At 42.8% G+C, this 21,348-nt stretch overlaps 1 protein-coding gene across 2 annotated transcripts in view; it reads right to left on the bottom strand.

The window, feature by feature from the left end:
• The window catches only part of PHYHIPL (phytanoyl-CoA 2-hydroxylase interacting protein like), a 71,159-nt gene that overhangs the window by 11,496 nt on the left and 38,315 nt on the right, over positions 1-21,348 (bottom strand). For both annotated transcript variants that reach the window (XM_081954548.1, XM_081954549.1), the window contains exon 2: positions 8,208-8,404. In XM_081954548.1, coding sequence (XP_081810674.1) covers positions 8,208-8,404 — 197 coding nt within the window. The remainder of the gene's footprint in view (positions 1-8,207; positions 8,405-21,348) is intronic.

Genomic DNA, 21,348 nt, shown 5'->3' with positions numbered 1-21,348 from the left:
TGGGTGTGGCTTGGTGGTCATGTGATTGGGTGGGTGTGGCTTGGTGGTCATATGGCCGAGTGGGCATGGTTTGGTGGTCATGTGATCAGGTGGGCGTGGTTTGGTAGTTATGTGATTGGGTGGGTGTGGCTTGGTGGTCGTATGATCGTGTGGTCATGGCTTGGTCATGGGATTGGGTGGTCATGGCTTTGTGGCGATGTGACTGGGTGGGTGGGCATGGCCAAGTCAACATCACAATGTAAAAGCAGCTGGGCTTCACACAAAATGACCCCTGCAACATGCAGGAACCTCAGAGAGTCACAGAGAACTCAAAAACCAACTGTCACACTTTACAATAAAATAACACAAAAACTGCACAACTGACTCACACCCAATGTAAAAGCAGCTGGACTTCACATAAAATGGCTCCTGCAACAAGCAGGAACCTCACAGACAATCAGGCACAGCTGATTGTTGCACAGCTGATCATCATAACTTTATTTTTTACTTTTTAAAGCATTTTTTTTACTACCGGTTCCAGCGAATAGGTAGTAAACAATGCTTTAAAAATGTAAAACAAAGTTTGCAAGGCACAGCTGATTGTCGCACAACTGATTGTTGAAACTTATTTTTACTTTTTAAAGCATTTTTTACTACTGGTTCAGGTGAAGTGGCCCAAACCGGTAGCATTTCACCCCTGCATTAGTCCCACTAACAGATGTAACATAATGGTTGTAGGAGAAGCAGAATTATTTGCCAGAGCTGGTATTGCGTTGACTGAATGGCATTAGCAAATATCTAGAAGTCCACTAGATGGCAGCAAGGTAATATTGCAAAGTCTAATCCTGATGTAATGCCATCTTCTGGCAATTTGAATTACTGCAGCCCAGATACAGTCTAAATATACCTGTAGTATTTAGAAGGTTATAAAACTAAGATATTCCTACTTTTTCTTGAGAAAGATGTCTCAATAGACAGAAGAGATGGAATAAGATTGCAAGTATTATAGCAATTCCACATTTCATAGGCAATGAGTTTATCTTCCAACTAAGATTTCTTAAGCATTACTGGTTTACTATTTGGTTGGTGGGCCAGATTTCTAAAGCTTTTCATATTGTAAGACAGTTCTTTCAAGCGTGCCATTTACCATCCATTATAAAGAAAGCTCCTTGTAGGCTATTTATGGCAGGCCAACAGTCTGGTAATCCTAAACAGATTAAGGAAAATCAGGGTAAATACAGGATAACATATCAGTGGAAAAGTGAGCCTTCACACCAGTCTTAAAACATTATCTAGAAGTGAAAACCTAATACAACCAATGAAATATTATACAAGAAATACTGCAATTAATAAAATATACAGCCGGCGTTACTTTCCCCTCGAATGATGTATCATAAATGAACAGTATCGTAAATGAAAAATAAAAGATAATCTGAATGTCCCCTCAATAGAATAAAGGCCATCCTTTTTTAATTTCTTTTCTTATCTGGTTAGAATAATATTTCATACATAAATTATAAGTGAGAAATAGAAGAATAATTAAAATAAACAAGAATAGCCATTTATTAAAACAGCTACAGGTGACGGAGCCTGGCTTGTAAGTAATGTTATATAGATCAGGATTCAGTGAACCTTCCTGGTTTGTTTTGCTGGTCTAATTGGGAGCAAAATGAGACAGCATCCAACCCTCCCCCCAGAAGGGCAAAATGTAGCCTCTTCAGCACAGCAGGTCAATTTTTAAGTTTCCACCTCTTTATCTTGTAATTACCAAAATATCATCCTTATTCAGACTCAATAATGTTCATAGCTATAACTCTTCTTCATCTGAATATACAATTCTCGAGGCAGAAGTGACCATAAGTAGCCACTAATAAAGAAACATTCACTAAGTAGGTAATCATGAAGAGGGAGAGAAATGGTGTTGGGAAAAGAAGACCATGACATAGGTGTCATAGATTATACTTCAGATACGTTCAAGTAGAGGTGGGCATCACATACTGTAACAACCAGTTCACCCAGCACCGAAAATGTGAACTCTTGCTTTGTGCGCATGCCATCCCCACATGTCTGTGGCATCAAAAACCATGACAATTCACTCGGGCACTCCGTCCCTGCATAAATACAGTGCAGGTCTGTGTTTCTACCAGCATTACTGCCTGTTCAGTGAGCAAACATTTTTTTTGCGTGCACATTTGCACCTAAAACGGTCTGTACATGCACAGAACGGTAGAAAAGGGGTGGGGAAATTATATTTCTGCAATGGAGATTGTTCTGCACATGCGCAGAACCAAAAATAAAGATGGCGTCACCACCAATAGAACTGGTTTGGATGTGTGGGCTGCCAAGTTACTACCTACTCAATCGAATCGGTCCAAACTGGTCCGAACCAGTAGGAACCCACCTCTGATGCAGTGTCAAAAAACACAGCAATTTGCTCACTTGCGCCTTCCGCACATGCGTATGGCATCAAATACACAGCAATATAGGATGGGATTGCATGCGGGCGGGTGGGCAGGGCCACTGGCAGGTTGCGACTACTGGTTTGCCCAAACCAGTCTGAACCGGCAGCAGCCCACCACTGTATTCAAAGGATGAATGTCATCAAAGGGGACATATTCTCAGGCAGCAAAGCTCCAAATTGCAGGCTAAACTGTGAAGGGAAAACAAAGGGTCAAGTTGACTGGGGTTTTTGAAAGTTGAAGCCCACTGTTTCAGTAGGGCAGGGAAGGCTGGCAGATATTCTGGGACCTAGTCAATGCTTCAGAAGCCGGAGATCATTAATGAAGTTCAGAAAGTTCATCAGGAGCAAAATGACTCGCTGGGACTGGAGGCCAGCTATCGACAGGGAAGCTGCTATTGGCATTGGAGATAATTAAGGAGAGATTCTCTTTGTCAGGGAGAGCCCCGAGGGCTGCAGGGAATCCGAAGAGGAGAAAATGGCAAATGATTTTTCTAGCTCTGTGTCCAGAACCAGGCAAATGTGATCGTGGAAGGAAGAACAACACAGAATAGAATAGAATAGAATTCTTTGGTGGTGAAGTGTGATTGGACACACAAGGAATTTAATGTTAGTCTAGAGCAGTAATGGGTAACCTTTTTGAAGTTGTGTGCCGAAAGTGCCTGTGCGTGCGGAGGACAGCACAGCCGCACCCATAATGCAATGCGAGAGTGACACCCCATGTGTGCTCCACCACCTTCCACATGCATGTGCAACTCCCGTGCATTCCCCTCCCCCTGTGCATGTGCGTGCGACCCACACACCCTGTTTTAGGCCTCCCTGCAGCCTCCTGGGACCAAAATGGACCGGGGGGGGAACGCTCCATCCCCATGCTCCCTAAGCCCCAGTGCATGTGGGCATGACCCCCTATGCATGCGGACACATCTCCCTCATGTACCCTGCCTCCTGCACATGAGCAGCAGAGACTCAAAAATCAGTTGGTCAGTGGGAGCCACACACACATGCATGATGGAGCTGAGCTGGGTCAACAGCTTGCGTGCCCGCAGAGAGGGCTCTGTGTGCCACCTGTGGCACGTGTGCCATAAGTTCGCTATCACGGATCTAGAGTAAGTAAAGAAACTTGGAAACTGCAGGATGGTTTTTTTCATCCTTAGTTGCCATGAGTTAATTACGGTAGAGTCTCTGGGTGATCTGAAATCCTACTTTCCACCTGGGCTGAGTTTGTGAGCTGAGCTACCAACTGTCTCTTGACTGTTTATGTCTATTAGCCCATGCTGTTCTTCAACATAATCTCTCACATTCCATCACACTTCAGTGCAAGTGCCGTTTCCACATCTGATGGGTGGGGAGGAAGTGAGAACATGCTTGGGCGTGCAATAGAAGTAATAGCACCAGTTGCTCACTTGCTTGCACGTCCAGTTCAAAACACTGATGGGGCAGGTTTAGTCCCAGAGACCTTCTATCCATGCCCTCTGGATCTTTTCAGGAACAAAAGATCACTACCAGCCAAAGAAACAACTCTATTGTCATAGTCCCAGTGCTGTGGAATTTCCTCCCCAAAAAGAGATTTTTCTTTCTTCTCCCCAAAAGGAATACAGATAATCCTCACTTTAGGATTGCAATTGAGCCCAAAATTTAGGTTGCTAATTGAGAAATTTGTTAAGTGACTTTTGCCCCATTTTACAACTTTTCTTGCTACATTTGTTAAGTGAATCATTGCGGTTGTTAAATCTATATATATAAATGTCAAATACAACTCACTCATCATGAAATCTCCAGAACCGTAAAGCCTACAAACTTGAAATTTGGCACATATGTTCCTCTTGGCTTCTAGGTGCTTGCTAAGAAAGGATTTTTCGAAGTGACCATCAGATCATTAGTATTTTTATTACGGTAATTAACACACTCTGATGCTAAGGAGTTCTACTTCACCTCCCTACCTGTTCCAACTGCCAGTTGTCTCGCATTCCGTTACCTCAGTTCAAACTGGCAGATGTTCCACTCCTTCACTCAAGAGCTGTCTGGAGTCCCTTATAGTACTAAAGGTCAGTACCTCACCAATATGTCTACGTCTTCCACCTATGGAACTGCTCTGGATTCAAGGCGGCGGGAGCGATATTCTCTTATGTGTTTCAATCACTGACCACTACTGAGCCAATGGATTGAACTGGATTTCTCCTGCATTGCCCGATCACATAGTTTCGTCGTGAAGCATGGGTATCCAGCTAGTTAGTAATATGGTTGTTAAGTGAATCTGATGTCCCCCTTGAGTTTGCTTGTCAGAGGGTGATCACATGATCCTGGAACACTGCAACTGTCATAAATTTGAGTCAGTTTTCAAGCATCTGAATGGAAATCACATGACCATGGGGGATGCTGCAATGGTGTGAAAAATGGTCATAAATAACTTTTTTCAGTGGAGTCGTAACTTCAAATGGTCACTAAGTGAACTGTTGTAAGTTGGGGACTATCTGTGTAAGATTGATCTGTTCAGCGACAGAGTACTTTCTAAATGTCCCTTTTAAATGGAGACCTGCATATATTTCTGTATTGTGGCCTCTACATACATTAATAACAATGATAAAGAAAACACCAGGATGACACAGATGCCAAATGCTTCATTGGAACATCTGTAAAAATTACCACAGACCAATGACCAAAAAACTGGTGAGAACAAACAAATTAAAAAACTAGTTGAAAAATGAATAAGTTAAAAAATTGAGGAATTTCTAAATGTAGACTGAGAAGGTTTTGGTGCACAACACACCAGATATAACTGGTTGAGCTGAAGGGAGTGTGGTTAATTGATGTGCCAATATCAGGAGACAGTAAATAAAGAATTGGAGAAGGTCAGAAAGTATGAAGATCTGAAAATCAAAGTGGAAAGATTGTGGCATAAACCGGCTGTGATGGTCCCAGTGCTTCTCCCAAAAACCAAAATATCAAAAAAACTTGGACTTAGAAAACCTGTGCATTGACACAACTTCTGTCTGTGGCAAAAAGTCACACCACTGTAGTCTGCACATATACTAACCCTGATATGGGGCGACATTCCAGGTTCTTGGGAAAAACGTGATGCGTATGAAGGCAATGCCAACTAAAAACCAGCAATGGTGACTTCATATTGTTGTGTATATAAATAAATATTTAGGCTTGCGATGCTACACTGATATAAACCCAGGAGTCCAAGACTTTGGAGGTTTAGATTTGCACCTGGAACTCTGTTGTTGACTTAACACATTCCTATCACAATTGTCAAGGCTATGCTTTTCCCAGTTGCAATGTATGGCTGTGAAGGTTGGACCATAAGAAAGACTGAGTGCCAAAGAATGGAGGCCTTTGCACTATGGTGCTGGAGAAGACTCCTGCGAGTCCCTTGAACCGCAAGACAATCCAACCGATCAGTCCCAGAGGAGATCAACCCTGATTGCTCTTTAGAAGGCCAGATCCTGAAGAGGAAACTCAAATACTTTGGCCACCTAATGAGAAGGAAGGACTCACTGGAGAAGAGTCTAATGCTGGGAAAGACTGAGGGCAAAAGAAGAAAAGGACGACAGAGAAGGAGGTGGTTGGATGGAGTCACTGAAGCAATAGGCATGAGCTTCAATGGACTCCAGCGGATGGTAGAGGACAGAAAGGACTGGGTTGTCCATGGGGTCACGACGGTCAGACACGACTTCGCAACTAACAACAACATCACAATTGGTATGAGAAAAAGGAATGTGTTAAGGCAACTTTAGTTGGGCTAAATAATTTTTGCTTTTTTTATAGCAGCCACTGATTTAATCTTCTCATATCTTCAGGGTCAGGGCTTAAAAACAAATTATTAACTGTCAAATGTTTATTTGTCCTTTAAATGCGTATTTCATTTTTTCAAAGTACTTTACAGGGCAAGTACGGTACTTGACATTTTGGTATTTGCTGCCTTTCTTTCTAAATAGCACCGTTCCCTTTGTCTGAAGGACAAACCTTTGCAACATTAATGTAAAATTATCCAGACTGAATAAGATTCAGTAACTGAGTGACATTCTTGACCATTTAAAGAACAACAACTTGATAACAGGGAAGAAGAGAAGCTGTTTTACTATTGCAACGATTTCTTACAAAGAAACAAATGTAATCTCAAGAAGACAATGGTTCAAACTGCTTTTCCATTCCCTTTCTCTTAATAATTAACTAGCCAATAACCTAACGTTGCCCAGCTATTTATTCATAGGGAGGAAATGTCCAGACGAAATGTAATTTCTAATGTTGGATTTTCCCCCTTACCAGAGGGAGACCCCTTGTGGAGTACTGTAAAGCTGTTACGTGGCAGCTCCACTGTGCTGTACAGTAGAAACCAGTAAGGCAGTAGGGCACAACAGGCTGTATCTTAACAGAACACCCCCCCCCAAGGGGTGTTAGGGGTGTCTTACCACTGCATTATTTTTCTCCAGAGAATAAGTCATCTGTCTACCAAGTTTGGTTGAAATTGCTTGGGGCGTTCCAGAGTTATGCTGGAACATACAAACGTACACACACACAAACACACACTTTTATAAATATAGATTTTTGTAAATCTGGGAATTGCTGAGACATTTGAAGTGGATAATATCTAAGAAAGTTTCAAAACCAGTTTGACTATTTCCTAAAAACAGTTCATGATGACCATCCTTTGTTCCTACTGTTGACTTGATGGCATGTACTAACTATGGAGTCATAATCAAGAGTAGATTGGCATGAATTGAGCTGAAGGTTCAGACAAAAATTGAACCTCCCACTGGTTCTGGGACCTTCAGCTCAATTCATGCCAAGCTAATGCCTGTTAAAGTTATTTTGATGTGAGCCTCCTGCATGCTATTCCAAACCCCACAAATAATAATGTATTTATTCTTCCTAATGGTCAAATAGCACTACTACCCCAGTTTCACTTATAGTTTGAGTTAGGGGTGGGTTCCTACCTGCGTTGGTACTGGTTCACTTCGTGCGTGCACAGTTCATTGCAAATTGTTCTGCGCATGCGCAAAGACCACGAAATACTAATAAAAAACATGCTAGCAATGGCAGCAGAGACTGGGGAACCGGTTCGGGGGCGTGGCCAGCCTGGGTTGCTGCCGGTTCTGCGACCCATGCCAAATTTCCACTACTGGTTTGAACCGGTGCAAACCGAAAGGAGCCCACCTCTGGTTTGAGTACTGGCTCAACCAGGGCTCAGCATCTCAAATCCATCTAGATGTCATAAACATAAACGCATCGTATTAGGAAAGCAACTTGCATATTATATTGGAAGGATACACAGGAGACATGCATGTGAAAATGCATATTTTCAAACGCATTTCATGCAAATGTTCATCTCAAAGGTTATACGGAACTGATATAACCTTGAATAAACTCCCCATAGCTGTAATGGTGATAAATGTGTAAAGGAGTACTACTGTAAAAATCCTAAGGGAAAATCCATCATGACTTACCGTACATGTTCATTGTTACTTTTCCCCAACTTTGCAAGAAAGACAACTAAATCAAATGTCTATTAAGCCCCTGATGAATAATAACATTTAATGGTCTGGATTAAAGAGAAATACCAAACCACTGCAAGGATATTAGAAAAAATTAAGTCTGAAGTAGAAGCCTACACTTGGGGTTCCCTTTCTTTGGGAAAACCCTTTTTGTGTCAGCAATTTATAATGATTTTCCTCTTCCTAATACTATGAGTAGAGATATGTGGATTTCAGTAGAGAAATCAGAACTCTTTGTTGCTCAGTGCTTCAATAGGAATGGAAGATCTTACCTTGTGCTTAAATTTGTTGGAATTCTTGTTTTCCTTCTTATTTAGATCAATGAAATAGTGGGTGATACGTTCCTTCGACTTGGAGTCCATGTCCCATGAAATCTTGAAAGAATCACATGTGATGTTGCTAATCTTGATGTTATGAGGAACTGGGAGTTCTTCCATCTCGGCAATCCCACTGTCTTGTGATTTATTCCCTGCAGAGGTGTGGATAAAACATAGCCCCAGTTAGCAGAAGCAGAACTGGACAGCATGGTTGGGCATGCACTCCTCAGGGGAATGAGAGGGAACAGATAGATGGGGTAAAGACCCAAGACTAAGTTGGTGAACAAAAGTGTTGCAAAAAAACCCCCAAAACCCCAACAAAGATTGGGAGGTGGAGCCATGTCCCCCTAGCAAGCAACTTACTTGCATATTTGGGGTTTCAAGGAGAGGCAGCAGCATATTAATTGTATCCTGTCTCACAGGTGAGATTCTTTTAGCCAAGGAAGAGAAGAGGCAACTATAGAACCGGATCAAGTAATTTAGACATTGAGTAGGTTGGTAACTGGAGCTGGACATTATCGCTGCTTCATTCCCCATAGCAGAGCATCTTGGGGCCTGTTCTGACCTAGGCTTCCCCAAAAAGCACAAGGCAGAATCCTGGTCCCGACAAAACCCTTTTTATTAACCGAATGTGAATTTCTCTCATTCACATTCAGCAAGGCCTGGCAAACAGTCTTTCAAAGGAATAGTTATGACTACAGACCTTATCTATCTTGGAAAGCTGCCAAGTAAATATTTTCCAAATGAGGTGCTGTGCAAGGAAAGTCTGGGCACAGAGTCTCTGAGATTCACGGACAAATCTTCACACTCCTGAAATGAATCTAACGACTGAATGAACAAATTGTTTCCTGCAAAAGCCCACTCCCCTTTTCAATCCTCTTTTATTTCCTATGGGAGGGACCAATCACCTTCCACCTGTGACTTTACTCCCAAGTCTACCCTGATTTCTGAGTTGTTCTTTTCTTCTGGCAGCTCTGTGCCTGCACACACTGGAACAGGCTCCAGCTGTTCCTCTGCCTCACTGCTGTCTAGCTCCGTAGGCACCTGGTCACTGCCAGACAGCCTTGGCTCCGTCTCTGCCTCCTATGCAGAGCCCTCGTCTGAGCCTTCCCCAGCCTCCAGGACTGTCCCATGCTGCTCCCCAATCTCCTCACTGTCCGACTCTGCTGCTAGCTCTGCTGGCCGCTGGTGGACCACAACAGGGTCGATTGTGACAGGGAAGGGCAGTGGTGGGGTCAAAATGGGCAGGTGATGTGAGCGTGGCTGTGAGAGTGATGCTTTTCCAATGGTGAAACTTGGCTCATCCATCCAATAAAACTATGTCCCATTTAATATTCAAAATACAGCCATCTTTCCTGGATTTCAGAGCAGGGTTGAATTTATCCTGTTGTCACAAAAGTACTTTTTCCAAGCACCTTTCAACTTTGGTTAAGGTTTAACAGGCCAGTTCAGAAATAACCTAGAAAAAGCAGAGCTGAGCCACTGTGATTTTTAAAGCAACCCAGAGAGAATTATGAAGTAATTAAAGTCAGATAGAACATTTATTATTCAAAAAATAACTCCTTTGCTAATTTAACTTCAACCTACTAATTGCCAACCTGGGAAAATGAGCCCAAGAATTAATTGCAGATTTCGAATATAGCTACTTCAAAGGTTCTTGAATTCTTACAAGCAGCAATATCAGGGTTTGATAGGAATAATCAGGGCTGGAATTCAGTCACGGAATCTGGTGATGGGATTTCTTGACTGGACCTTGGAGAAAGCAGTTCTCCATTCTACCTGAAATTCTTCACCAACTCTCAGAATTTTTTTCAGAAGGGTTGGACAGCTACCCCACTTTTTTTTCAAGTGAGGAGGCTTCAGGAAATATGGGAGGAACTTTTAAAATAGCCCATTGCATAAGGTCAGCTCAGGCACTGTTGTGGCCTGCCACCTGCCAGCGGAACTGGCAGCAGACTCGGACGATGAGGAGGTTGGAGAGGAACTTGGATCAGTTCTGGAGTCTGGGGAAGGCTCTGATGGATACTCTGCATCAAATGGAGAGATAGAGCTAGGGCCGTCTGACATTTCCCAGCCACTGGAGAAGTGGCTGCCTTTGGAGGCTGAGTGAGGAGGAAGAATAGCTGGGGCCTGTTCCAGATGCACATATGCGCAGAGCAGATAGGAGAGGTGAACATGGGAGGACAAGGAGTTGACTCAGGAAGCAAAGCACACACGGATGCTGAATGATCCCTCTCTGGCTGAGGAATAAATAGAAGGAAAGGGGAGTGGTTGCTGTAGGAGACAACAGTTTGTACTTCTGAAGATTTTGCTCATTGTGTTTTGTGCCACAAAGACTGCTTGCCAGAACTTAATTTGCAGCCTTTCGGCTGGGAGCTCATGACCTTGCAATTATTGCAAGGAACTGATAAGGTCTGTTACTGCAGTTAACTCCTTGAAGGACTATTGGCTAGGCTTTTTGATGGGTGAATGCAATTAATTCACAAGAGGTAAATAAAGAGGGGGTTTCCGTGACCAGGATTTTGTTTCTTGCTTCTGCTAAGGCTAGGTCAGAAGAGGCACACCACTCTGAATACTTCTTGAAAGCAGCAACAATGATGGCAAATAACAATTTTGTGGTGCCACTCTATCAGACCAGAACTCTACTATGTAGCAGCCCTAATTAGAACATCTTGAATGATCTGAAAAGCTAAACGGGGACATACCTGGTTAATACTTGGATGAAGGCCTGTCAAAAAACCCCAGGCTAGATGATAAATTCCAAAGAACGTCCTAGGTGAAGACAATGGAAAAGCCAAGAAGGCAACCTGATGCTGGACTGAAGCCACTCGGCCTGGAGCAGACTTTGTTCTACTGCAAGGCTGGAATAGTCAGAAAGTTTTCCAAAATCCTTGGTACAAGAATTGGGACCTGCTCAGTGATGGTATTCAGCTGGTTCGCACTGGTTCGGGAGAACCGGATGTTATTTTTGCATCCGGTTCGCCAAATAGGTTGTTGCAAGGACTGGCTGGCCCTGCCCACCATGCCCTTCCCCTCCCAGGAGTCTCCATGTGGCCCATTCATCATGCCAGGTAAATGCAGGGCCTGTGCGGAGGCTCTGGGTGGGCAAAAAACGTTTCTCCTGGATAGGGGTGGGTTCCTGCCAGTTCTAACCTCTTTTATAGAAGAGGTTCCACAAATCTACAGTGCCGTTTAGAACCGGTTCCAGCTCCCTCCCCCTGCCCATCCGCACATCATCAAGCTGAAGAGCGAGAGGAGGAATTCTGGGAGTTGAAGTCCACAAGTCTTAAAGCTGTCAAGTTTGAACACCCCTGGGGTTTTTTTTCTAAAGGGTTAGGGGTGCAAGGGTCTTGTAACTTGACAGCTTTAAGACTTGCACACTTCAATGCCACAGTTCCTGAGCCAACATTTTGGTTGCTAAGCAAGAGCGTTGTTAAGTGAGTTTCACCACATTTTACAAGTTGGCCATGCCCACCCAGTCATATGACTGCCAAGCCACTCCCACTCGGTCACATGGATGGCAAGCCACTCCCACTCGGTCACATGGACGGCAAGCCACTCCCACTCGGTCACATGGACGGCAAGCCACTCCCACAAAGCAGGCCACACCTAGAGAAGAGGTTCTAAAACATTTTTAAATTCACCACTGCTCCCAGAGGTCCTGAAACAGGTCTGTTTCTGACCTCTGGAGGGCTTCCAGAGTATGGTGAGGGCAAAAAACAGGCCTGCTGGAAGTACCGGCAGTGCAAAAATGGCCTCTGGAGCCCGAGGGAGGCCATTTTCACCCTCCCGGATGCTCGAAAAAAGCCTCCAGAACCCGGGGAGGGTGGAAATGCCCTCCCTGCCATGGTGCAAGAGACTGAGTAGGCCACATCCACCATGGTCACGCCCCCCCAACAACCGGGCAGAGAATCGGTTGCTAACATTGTTCAATCCCATCCCTGAACCTGATTTAAAAAGGGCCACAATCTAGCCAGAGTGGAGTCCTTCATCTTTCTCAACTAACCAGGATTTGTTGCTTACATCTTTTCCAAAAGGTTTCAAATATCTTCAGCTTTAACTAAAGCGTGGCTTAGTCACTTAAAAACCTGAGCTTTGGATCTCAGGCATACTGAACACAAAAGATGCTACATATCATGGAAGAAAGTCCACCATCAGATTGAAAAGAAAAACGGAAGGAAGGAAGGAAGGAGCATTTACTTCAAAAGGCCTCCACTGCGGAGGTGATTGGCTGGGTCAGAAAAGAGAACGCAGGTGTCTATTCTGTGACTTCCAAAGTCCCTGCCTGGAGCTGTGCCTCGAGACAGGTCAAATCAAAATGGAAATGCACTGCCTTACTTCAAAAAAGAAAATAAATCTTACAAACAGGAGGAGAATAAAACAGCACACCATAATCAAATGGTGTTGAACGTGTAAAAGCGCCTGACTCCCCCTCCCCTGATTTATATATTCTTGCTTTAACAGCAATTGTCTACTTTACTGCCATTTTAGGATGGCTCGTAAACGTAACACTCTTTTCAATGGAAATAAAATATTGCCTTTTTAAGGCAATAAGCCGGGGGGGGGGGGGGTGTCATCAGGGGAATCAGAAAAGCCAACATGGTTGTTGTGAATGTGGGATCCAGTCCCTACCTATATTTTACTGTGAAAAAAAGTTTGCTTCCCCATCTTCCTTTTAACACCACCTGAAACACACAAATAAATCTAAGCCCCCTTCTCTCTGCATCTGAAAGGAGTGGATGGCTGGTGGATGGCTCACTTCCTGTGGCCCTCCGATCTTGTGGGTGCACTGCATTTCTGCATCTTCTGCAGGGTTATAGAGCTTGATCTCTCAGCCCGAGAGAGAGGGGGGAGGGAAAGAGGGAGAGGGAGAGGGGGGGAGAGAGAGGCAGGGAGGGAAGGAGGGAGAGAGAGAGAGGGAGGGGGAGGGAGGGAAGGAGGGAGAGAGAGGGAGGGAGTGGGGGGAGGGAGGGAGTGGGGAAGAAAGAGGGAAGGAGAGAGGGAAGGAGAGAGAGAGAGGGGAGAGAGAGGGAGGGAAGGAGAATGAGGGAGGGAGAAGGAAAGAGAGAGGGGAGAGGGAGGGAAGGAGGGAGAGGGTGAGGAGGGAGAGGGAAGGAGGGAGAGGGAGGGAGGGAGGGGGAGGGAGTGAGGAAGAGAGAGGGAAGGGGACAGAGGAAGGGAAGGAGACAGAGAGGGAGGGAGAGGGAAGGAGAGAGAGCGGGAAGGAGAGCGAGAGGGAGGAAAGGAGAGAGAGAGGGGAGGAGAGGGAGAGGGGAGGGACTTAAGGTTAAGTCCGTGGAAATTCTGTAGCGGTCATCTTGTTATAGAAATGGCTAGTATATATTATTATGTAAAAGAAAAAGTTTTGATTTTATGTTATTACCTTATTCTACTGTGTCAAAAGGAGTTGCAAGTCAATACTTGCCCCCTTACACTTTTTCCTTGTCCCCCTTTCTTCCCATATTTTCCCATTATTTTCATTTTTTCTTGGTATTTCTGTATTTTATATTTTGATAAACCCATAAGAAAATGTGTGTATGGAGATGCTGTAATGGTCATAAGTGTGAAAAGTCACATAAGCCACTTTTTTCAGCGCTGTAGTAACTTTGAATTGTCACTAAAAATGGTTATAAGTCGAGGACTACCTGTAAGCCTGGGAAGGGAGCATGAATTCTAGTCTTCACAAGCTCCTTTTAGTGGACACGGCATTCAAACCCCAAAGACAGATATATAATAATCAGGGCAACTGATTTTACATTAATTTCCTGAAACACTAAATCTGCCTTGTTTATCTTTAACTGATATTTACAATCTTAGGACTGCGTTCCCAACCCAATAGACCAAACTGAGGAACATATTTATCCAACATAAGAAAAACATTTCTCTCCCTCTCCGTTTTCCTCTTAATGAAAGCTCCGTGTTTTTCATGGTCTGGTACTTTTGACGTCTGCCTTCTTCTTCCTTGATTTAATGAGCCATTTCTTTGCTCATCACACACACAAATCCGATTTGATTCATGCAAATGGCCATTTTAGCAACTCAAAGAAAACAGAATGCCTAAGATGGGACTTGATTTTTGTTTTTCCAGAGGGAGCATTTATAACATTGACGGGTTTACTGCCAATCACACCAAAAATGAAAGAAAGAAAGAAAGAAAGAAAGAAAGAAAGAAAGAAAGAAAGAAAGAAAGAAAGAAAATCATTTTTTTGCAAAACCCTTCTCCCTTTCCCAACTGAGAGCTAAAACAGACACTCTCTCAACCTGGACTCAACCAATTTCTTCCCATAGATAATTCTCTCTCTCTCTCTCTCTCTCTCTCTCTCTCTCTCTCTCTCTCTCTCTCTCTCTCTCTCTCTCTCCCTCCCTCCCTCCCTCCCTCCCTCCCTCCCTCCCTCCCTCCCTCTTTCTCTCTCTCGATGGATAGAGATATAGATAGATGGATGGATGGATGGATGGATAGATAGATAGATAGATAGATGATAGATAGATAGATAGATAGATAGATAGATAGATAGATAGATAGATAGATAGATAGTATATTGAACACAGTCCTGGCATTTCATCCGCCATAGAAATCAGTGAAAGACAAATAACATATTGTATATATTACTTACACAGTGCTAGTCTTATACAATTACTTTTGTCCAACGTATTCATTCCAATACATAGATAATCTCTCATTTCAGGTCTACTTAGTTTATTTTTTTCGTGTTCTGACTCCCACCTCCTATTTCCAGCCATTGATAAAATCTATTCCATATGTCATCATATTCTGTCTCTTCTTTGTTTTTTTAATTCTAACAGTCTTTCCATTTCTGTGTATGTTAATATCTTCTCTATTATCTCCTTTTCTAAAGGGGTGTTTTCACTTTCGTATTGCTGTGCAAACACCATTCTCGCTGCTGTTATGATGTGAAGTATTGGGTCTATTGACTCTTTGCTATAGCCTCCTGTTATAATACCTAACAGAAATAATTCCACCTTTCCACCACAAGGTGTAGGACTCCCTCAAAAGATTTGACCCAAAGTCTTCACTCTCGGAGGAGCAACAGGTCTATACAATCCATCCCACAGTCCTGTAGGTGCCAATCTCTCAGTTACTCCTTTCCCTTTGGAGAAAGCTGCAAGCAATTGCTTCTCTGTTCCCCCACCTCCACCTCTCTCCTTTCAGAGCCTTGATTCACAAATGCCTAATTGTGTAATTAAACTATTATCCATACCAGCAGTGACTAAAAAGGATCACAGTTGTCAAACACAAGGTTAGTTTCATGTCGTGCTAGCAAACTCCTACTCTTCATTACTGCCTTGCTTTGCAGAACAAACAGCCAAAAGCCTCACAAAATTTTAATTGCACAAGGAACAGTCCTTTGGAACCTGGCAGCCCTGGCCCATTTTTTACTCATTTTCCTGCCTTGTAAGCCACATTATCTTACGCATCCCCCCAATTCCAGTTGGAACTGTAAATAACTTTAAGGCTTTTCTGCATACATCCCCAGCCCCCTCTTTTGCCCAGGTGTTTTCTCAAGAACATATTGGGATTAAATGATTTGGATCAGAGGTGGGTTCCTACTGGTTGGGCCCTGTTCAGCCGAGTAGGTAGTAACTCAGCCAGACACGCAGCCAAAACGGTTTTACCCTCAGTGGCACCATCTTGATTTTCTGTTCTGCACATGCACAGAAAAATCTTCATTGAAAAAAAATGCATTTTTTTCCTTTTTTAATGTGCGCATGCACAGCATTAATAGGTGCAAATGCTCATGCGCGTGGAGCGTGCTTCTGGCATGCACGCAAAAAATTTGGGGTGCCAAACCGATAGTAATGTTGGCAGGAACCCACCCCTGATGTGGATTTATAACACATCTACATGGAAACTTTAAAGAAGGTGTAGCCAACTTTGGCCCCTTTAAGACCCGTGGATTTCAACCCCGGTGATGGGGAATTCTCGGAGCTGAAGTCCACAAGTCTTAAAGTGGCCAAGGTTGGACACCTCTGCTTTAAAAGGTGATAGTCATAGTAATCAAAAGAAATTAGAATTGACTAATTTCAAATCACTTGTGGTCAAATGAGTGGCTATATAAATTTGATTAACAAACAAATGCAATGTCAAATAGATCAAACATGAACAACATCACTTGTGTTATCTGCCCACCAGTCTACTTCTGACTGGATTTTCCTTCAGTGCTTAGCAGCAAAATGTAGATACATACCAGAGGTGGGATTCAGCTGGTTTGGACTGATTCAAGTGAACTGGATGTTAATTTTAATCAGGTTTGCCAAACTGGTAGTTGAAAGGAGTGGCTGAATCCACCCACCCCTCCCCTCCCAGGAGTCTCCACAAGGCCCATTTTGAATGCTAGGAATGTGCAGGGCCCATGCGGAGGCTCTGGGAGGGCAAAAAACGGGCTTACCGGAAGTACTAGAAGTCTGGAAACTGGCCCATTTCTGGCCTCCAGAGGGCCTCTGCAACTTGGGGGAGACTATTTTTGCCCTCCCGGAGGTTAGAAAAAAGCCTGCGGAGCCCGAGGAGGGTGAACCCCCCCCCCATGGTTTCAGGAAGCCGACTAAGCCATGCCCATCCAGCAACTGGGCAGAGAACTGGTTGCTAACATTTTTCAATCCTACCCCTGCACACAGCTATCTTTAACTATTTATCCCAGCAAATTATAAGTGGCACATAGGAAACGGCAATCCATTCTACACTCATTGGCCAATCCATCAGAAACTCAACTAAGCTCAGCAAGACACCACTGGATCTCTTGAGTTTGCACCTGGTTGAATTCCAGGGATCACTGGTTGTGGTGGGACAACAATAATTATTTTCATAAATTTGAAGGGTCTCTGGGATTGGAGACCAAATAGAAGACTAGTTTTTCTAGAAGAAGCCTTCTGTACAGTATCCTTTCAGTCTGTATTACACACGGTTGATGTACATGAGGAAGTAAAAGAATTCTGCCATGAAATTGATGGGAAGGGAACATAGAAAGAGCCATTTGAAAGACAATTCTTGGTTACCACTGAGAATATTCCTGAAAGTCGCATGCAAAGAGCTGGAGTTACATGTAAAAGAAACATTTATGATGGGGGAATTGGGGAATAAAAGCAAATTGTAAGATTATTTGCAATTAAAGTAGGGTCTAGTTTTACATTTAAAAATAGGTTTCAGGGCAATTCATATTAATAGTTACATGAATTAGGGGAAGATGCTTAGAAAGCTTTTATAGACGTTTACTGTAAAGATAAATTGTTGCTAATTTTCCTATAAATTCCTATAAATTTCCTAAAGTCTCTAAAGGCAAAACATATGACCACAATTCTGTCCTACTAGTCTGGAACCTTGATTAACCTTCTAAACACAAAGCAGACTAGGACTGGATCTGGTGTAACAACAGTACTACTGTCTATAACCTCAGGATCTTCAAATAAAAATGTAACAGATTAACAGAGTTGGAAGGGACCTAGTAGGTCATCTAGTCCAACCTCCTGCTCAAGCAGGAGACCCTACACCATTTCTGACAAATGGCAGTCCAATCTCTTCTTGAAAGTGATGAAGCCTCCACAACTTCCAAAGGTAAGTTGTTCCATTGGTTGATTGTTCTCACTGTCAGAAAATTCCTCCTTATTTCCAGGTTGAATCTCTCCTTGTTCAGTCTCCATCTATTATTCCTTATCTGGACTTCAGGTGCTTTGGAAAATAGCTTGACACCCTCCTCTCTGTGGCAGCCCCTCAAGTATTGGAAGACTGCTATCATGTCTCCCCTGGTCCTTCTCTTCACTAGACTAGCCATGTCCAGTTCCTGCAACTGTTCTTCATATGTTTTAGTCATCAGTCCCCTAATCATCCTGGTTGCTCTTCTCTGCACTTTTCCTGCATTTTTCTCTGCACATCTTTTTTATAGTGTAGTGATTAAAATTGGATGCAGTGTCCTAGGTATGGTCTTACTAGAGCTTTTTTGAGTGGTATTATTACCTCCCTTGATCTCGATTCTATCCCTCTGTTAATGCAGCTTAGGATTCCATTGGCTTTTTTGGCTGCTGCTGCTGCACATGGCTGGCTCATGTTTAGCTGGTTGTCATCCCTGAAAAGAAAACTAGCCTACTTCATTGGGGCTGTTGCAAAGATGACAGGGAGAGGACCATAGTCTCCCACTGCAGGTGAAATATCATTCTAAAATGTAATACAAATAATTTACTAACAATATTTTAAAGCCCTTGATGTGTTATGATGCCCTTTCACTTCCCCTGTGTCAAAATGTTAATGCATTAAAAATATGTAACCTTGATGTAATAATATTTGGCCCATTGATGATTTCACATTCTTGGGTTTTACTTATGAGCCTGTGACTGCTCATTAGCCCTGTGGGCTTTTGTTGAAAAGGGCGGGAGGATGACCAATGCACCCCAGGTATGAGAATTATTTCCCCAGGCCCTGCAGTTGTTACTCCAGGTTCTCAACAAAGGAGCAGGCTTCTGGTGCCATGCACACTTTCCATGTGCAAAAAAAAAGAGTGACAAAATAGATTTCTCCAAGTAAGTTTCCACTTCCTCAAACTCTGTCATCTAATTTCCCTAGCAGAGAAGGAGCGGAAGCAAATGAGGAAAGCAAAATAAATCAAGTTAGTGTGTTCATGATTGGGACACTGTGTAGCTGCAGAAAATGTGGTGCATTATACTGTAAGGGCATTAATGGCTGAAATATCTATTATTTTCTCAAATGCTGATTTTATTCAGAATATTAAAGTACTGGCACTCCCCTGGGAGCAAAAATGAGCTGCAGCACCCCCCCTCCCGTGCCCTGTTTTGGGCCTCCTGGGAGCAAAAATGGGCCACAAGGGGGGACACCGCACTCACCTAGGAGCCAAAACGGGGGGCTTGGGGAACAGGGCAGGAAGGGGCAGGGGCAGCCAGCAATTTAACAACCAGTTCACCCGAACTGGCCCAAACTGGCTGAATCCCACCACTGGGATCACCTGAATCAGAATGCAAACGGGCGTGGAACCTTCTTGGCACTGCTGAAAGGACCGTGTTGTAAACAGGAGATAGATGGTGTCGTATTCACCCCCCTCCGCTGAGAGACGGAAAAGCACATTTGGGGACTTGTATTTCACCACTCCCCCCCCCCCCCCGCGCCAATTTTCTAGTCCTATTTTCTGAGATCAAATCATGATCAAGCACCATCACTGGAGGTTTTTAAGAAGAGATTGGTCAGCCATTTATCTGAAATGGTACAGTGTTTCCTGCTGAGCATGGGGTTGGACTAGAAGGCCTCCAAGATCCCTTCCAACTCTGTTATTGTTACTGTAGCTTTACACCCAGTTCATTAACATAAAAAATCTAAGTTAGCGAACTCACCCACCAGGTTACTTTTGAATATGTAAAAAGGTTTAAAAGGAGAAGAAGACTGCAAGAGAACATTCAAACATTACATTCTTATTAGGGGTGCAAAGGACTTTCACCATAGATCTTGCTGGGAGTAGATTGGAGTTTATTGCTTCTAATGGATTCATGGCAGTAGGAACACATGCAGAACGCAGTAAAATGGATTGCAAGAACACCAATCTATATATCTCTAGTCCCAACCTGCTGTCTTGAGTGGATTGGATCAGCAAGAAGCAACATCGGGTGTTATTTCTGCTTTTTTCCTTTAGCTCTCAATAATATAGTTTAATTTATTCAGTTTAATATGAGCATCTATTCCAGAAGACTCTGGACAGTTTATCCAATCCATAAAACAGGGTAAAATACCACCACCGAGATTATGAAAGATATTTGAAAATTTGTCAGCTAAATGTTGCAAGTGTAATCAGATACCAGGTTCATATTATCATATGTGGTGGACATACCCAAAGGCAAAAAAAATGCTGGAATAAATTACATGGTTAGAAAAAATGATAAAGCAACACATAAATTTGAAATCACAAATATTTTTGCTGGGTATCTTACCAGAACAGTTTAATAAAGGGAATACGTATTTAATTTTACATGGGTTAATGGCAGCAAGAATTGTGTATACACAACAATGGAAAAATGAAGAGATCTCTGCAGAGGTGTGTTATAAAAAAAAGAGCAAGTGTTATAAAAAATATTAGAATGTACTAAGATGGCTAGATTAACACTTAAAAGGAAAGGAAAGGAAGAAACAGAATATTTCTTAAGATGGGACTTGTTTCACCAATGACTAACTAACAGAAACAGAGATTAGAAACTAAAAAGATTAAAAGGATAATTATTTATATAATGAATTTTTTTAAAGCTAATTGTACTATTACTATGCGATTAATATTGATATGTATATTATGATATTCATTATGATTATTGTTGTATCTTTACTCAAAACTAATTGTACCCAGAACGTTGTTCAGATAGATATGGTATGTATGTATGTATGTATGTATGTATGTATGTATGTATGTATGTATGTATATGTATGTGTGTGTGTATATCTATATATGTATGGATACACACACACACACATCATACAGAGGTGAGTTGCTCCTGGTTTTACTACAGTTTTGCTTCACGCTGGATTTGCATGTAGTTTACTGTAAATTGTTCTTCGTGCATGCACAGAACAATTTACAGTGAACTGCGCATGCACTACTAAAGAACATGCTGCCAAGGGCAGCGGCAACTGGGGAACCGGTTCGGGGGCATGGCAAGCTTGGGTTGCTGCCAGTTCTGTGACCCAGGCCTAAATTCCACTACCAGTTCAGCCAAACCAGGCTGAACTGGAAGCAACCCACCTCTGATATCAGATATTAAAAATAATAATATAATATAATTTATTCAGTTTAACACGGGCATCTATTCCAGAAGACTCTGGACAGTTTACCCAATCCATAAAAAAGGATTAAATGATTAAATCAGTCCAAGCCCACAAAAAAAAAAAAGGCAGCCCACACCAAAACAACTTGAAGGGCCAGCCTCTGGCTTTTGAACTCTCATTAGTATTTCAAAATTCTGCCTAGACCGCAGGGTGGAAATTTTAACAGCCAAAATGACCTGGAATACAAACCATCACCTCAAATGGCCCTCCAAGTTAGATCATTCTTGTTGGACAAGAGCAGCCTAATATGGACGGACAAGGTCATCCTTCAGA

Source organism: Natrix helvetica (genome assembly GCF_964273705.1).
Source record: "Natrix helvetica genome assembly, chromosome: 5".
NCBI classification, from domain to species: Eukaryota; Metazoa; Chordata; class Lepidosauria; order Squamata; family Natricidae; genus Natrix; species Natrix helvetica.
This window is presented reverse-complemented; position numbering and strand designations above follow the sequence as displayed.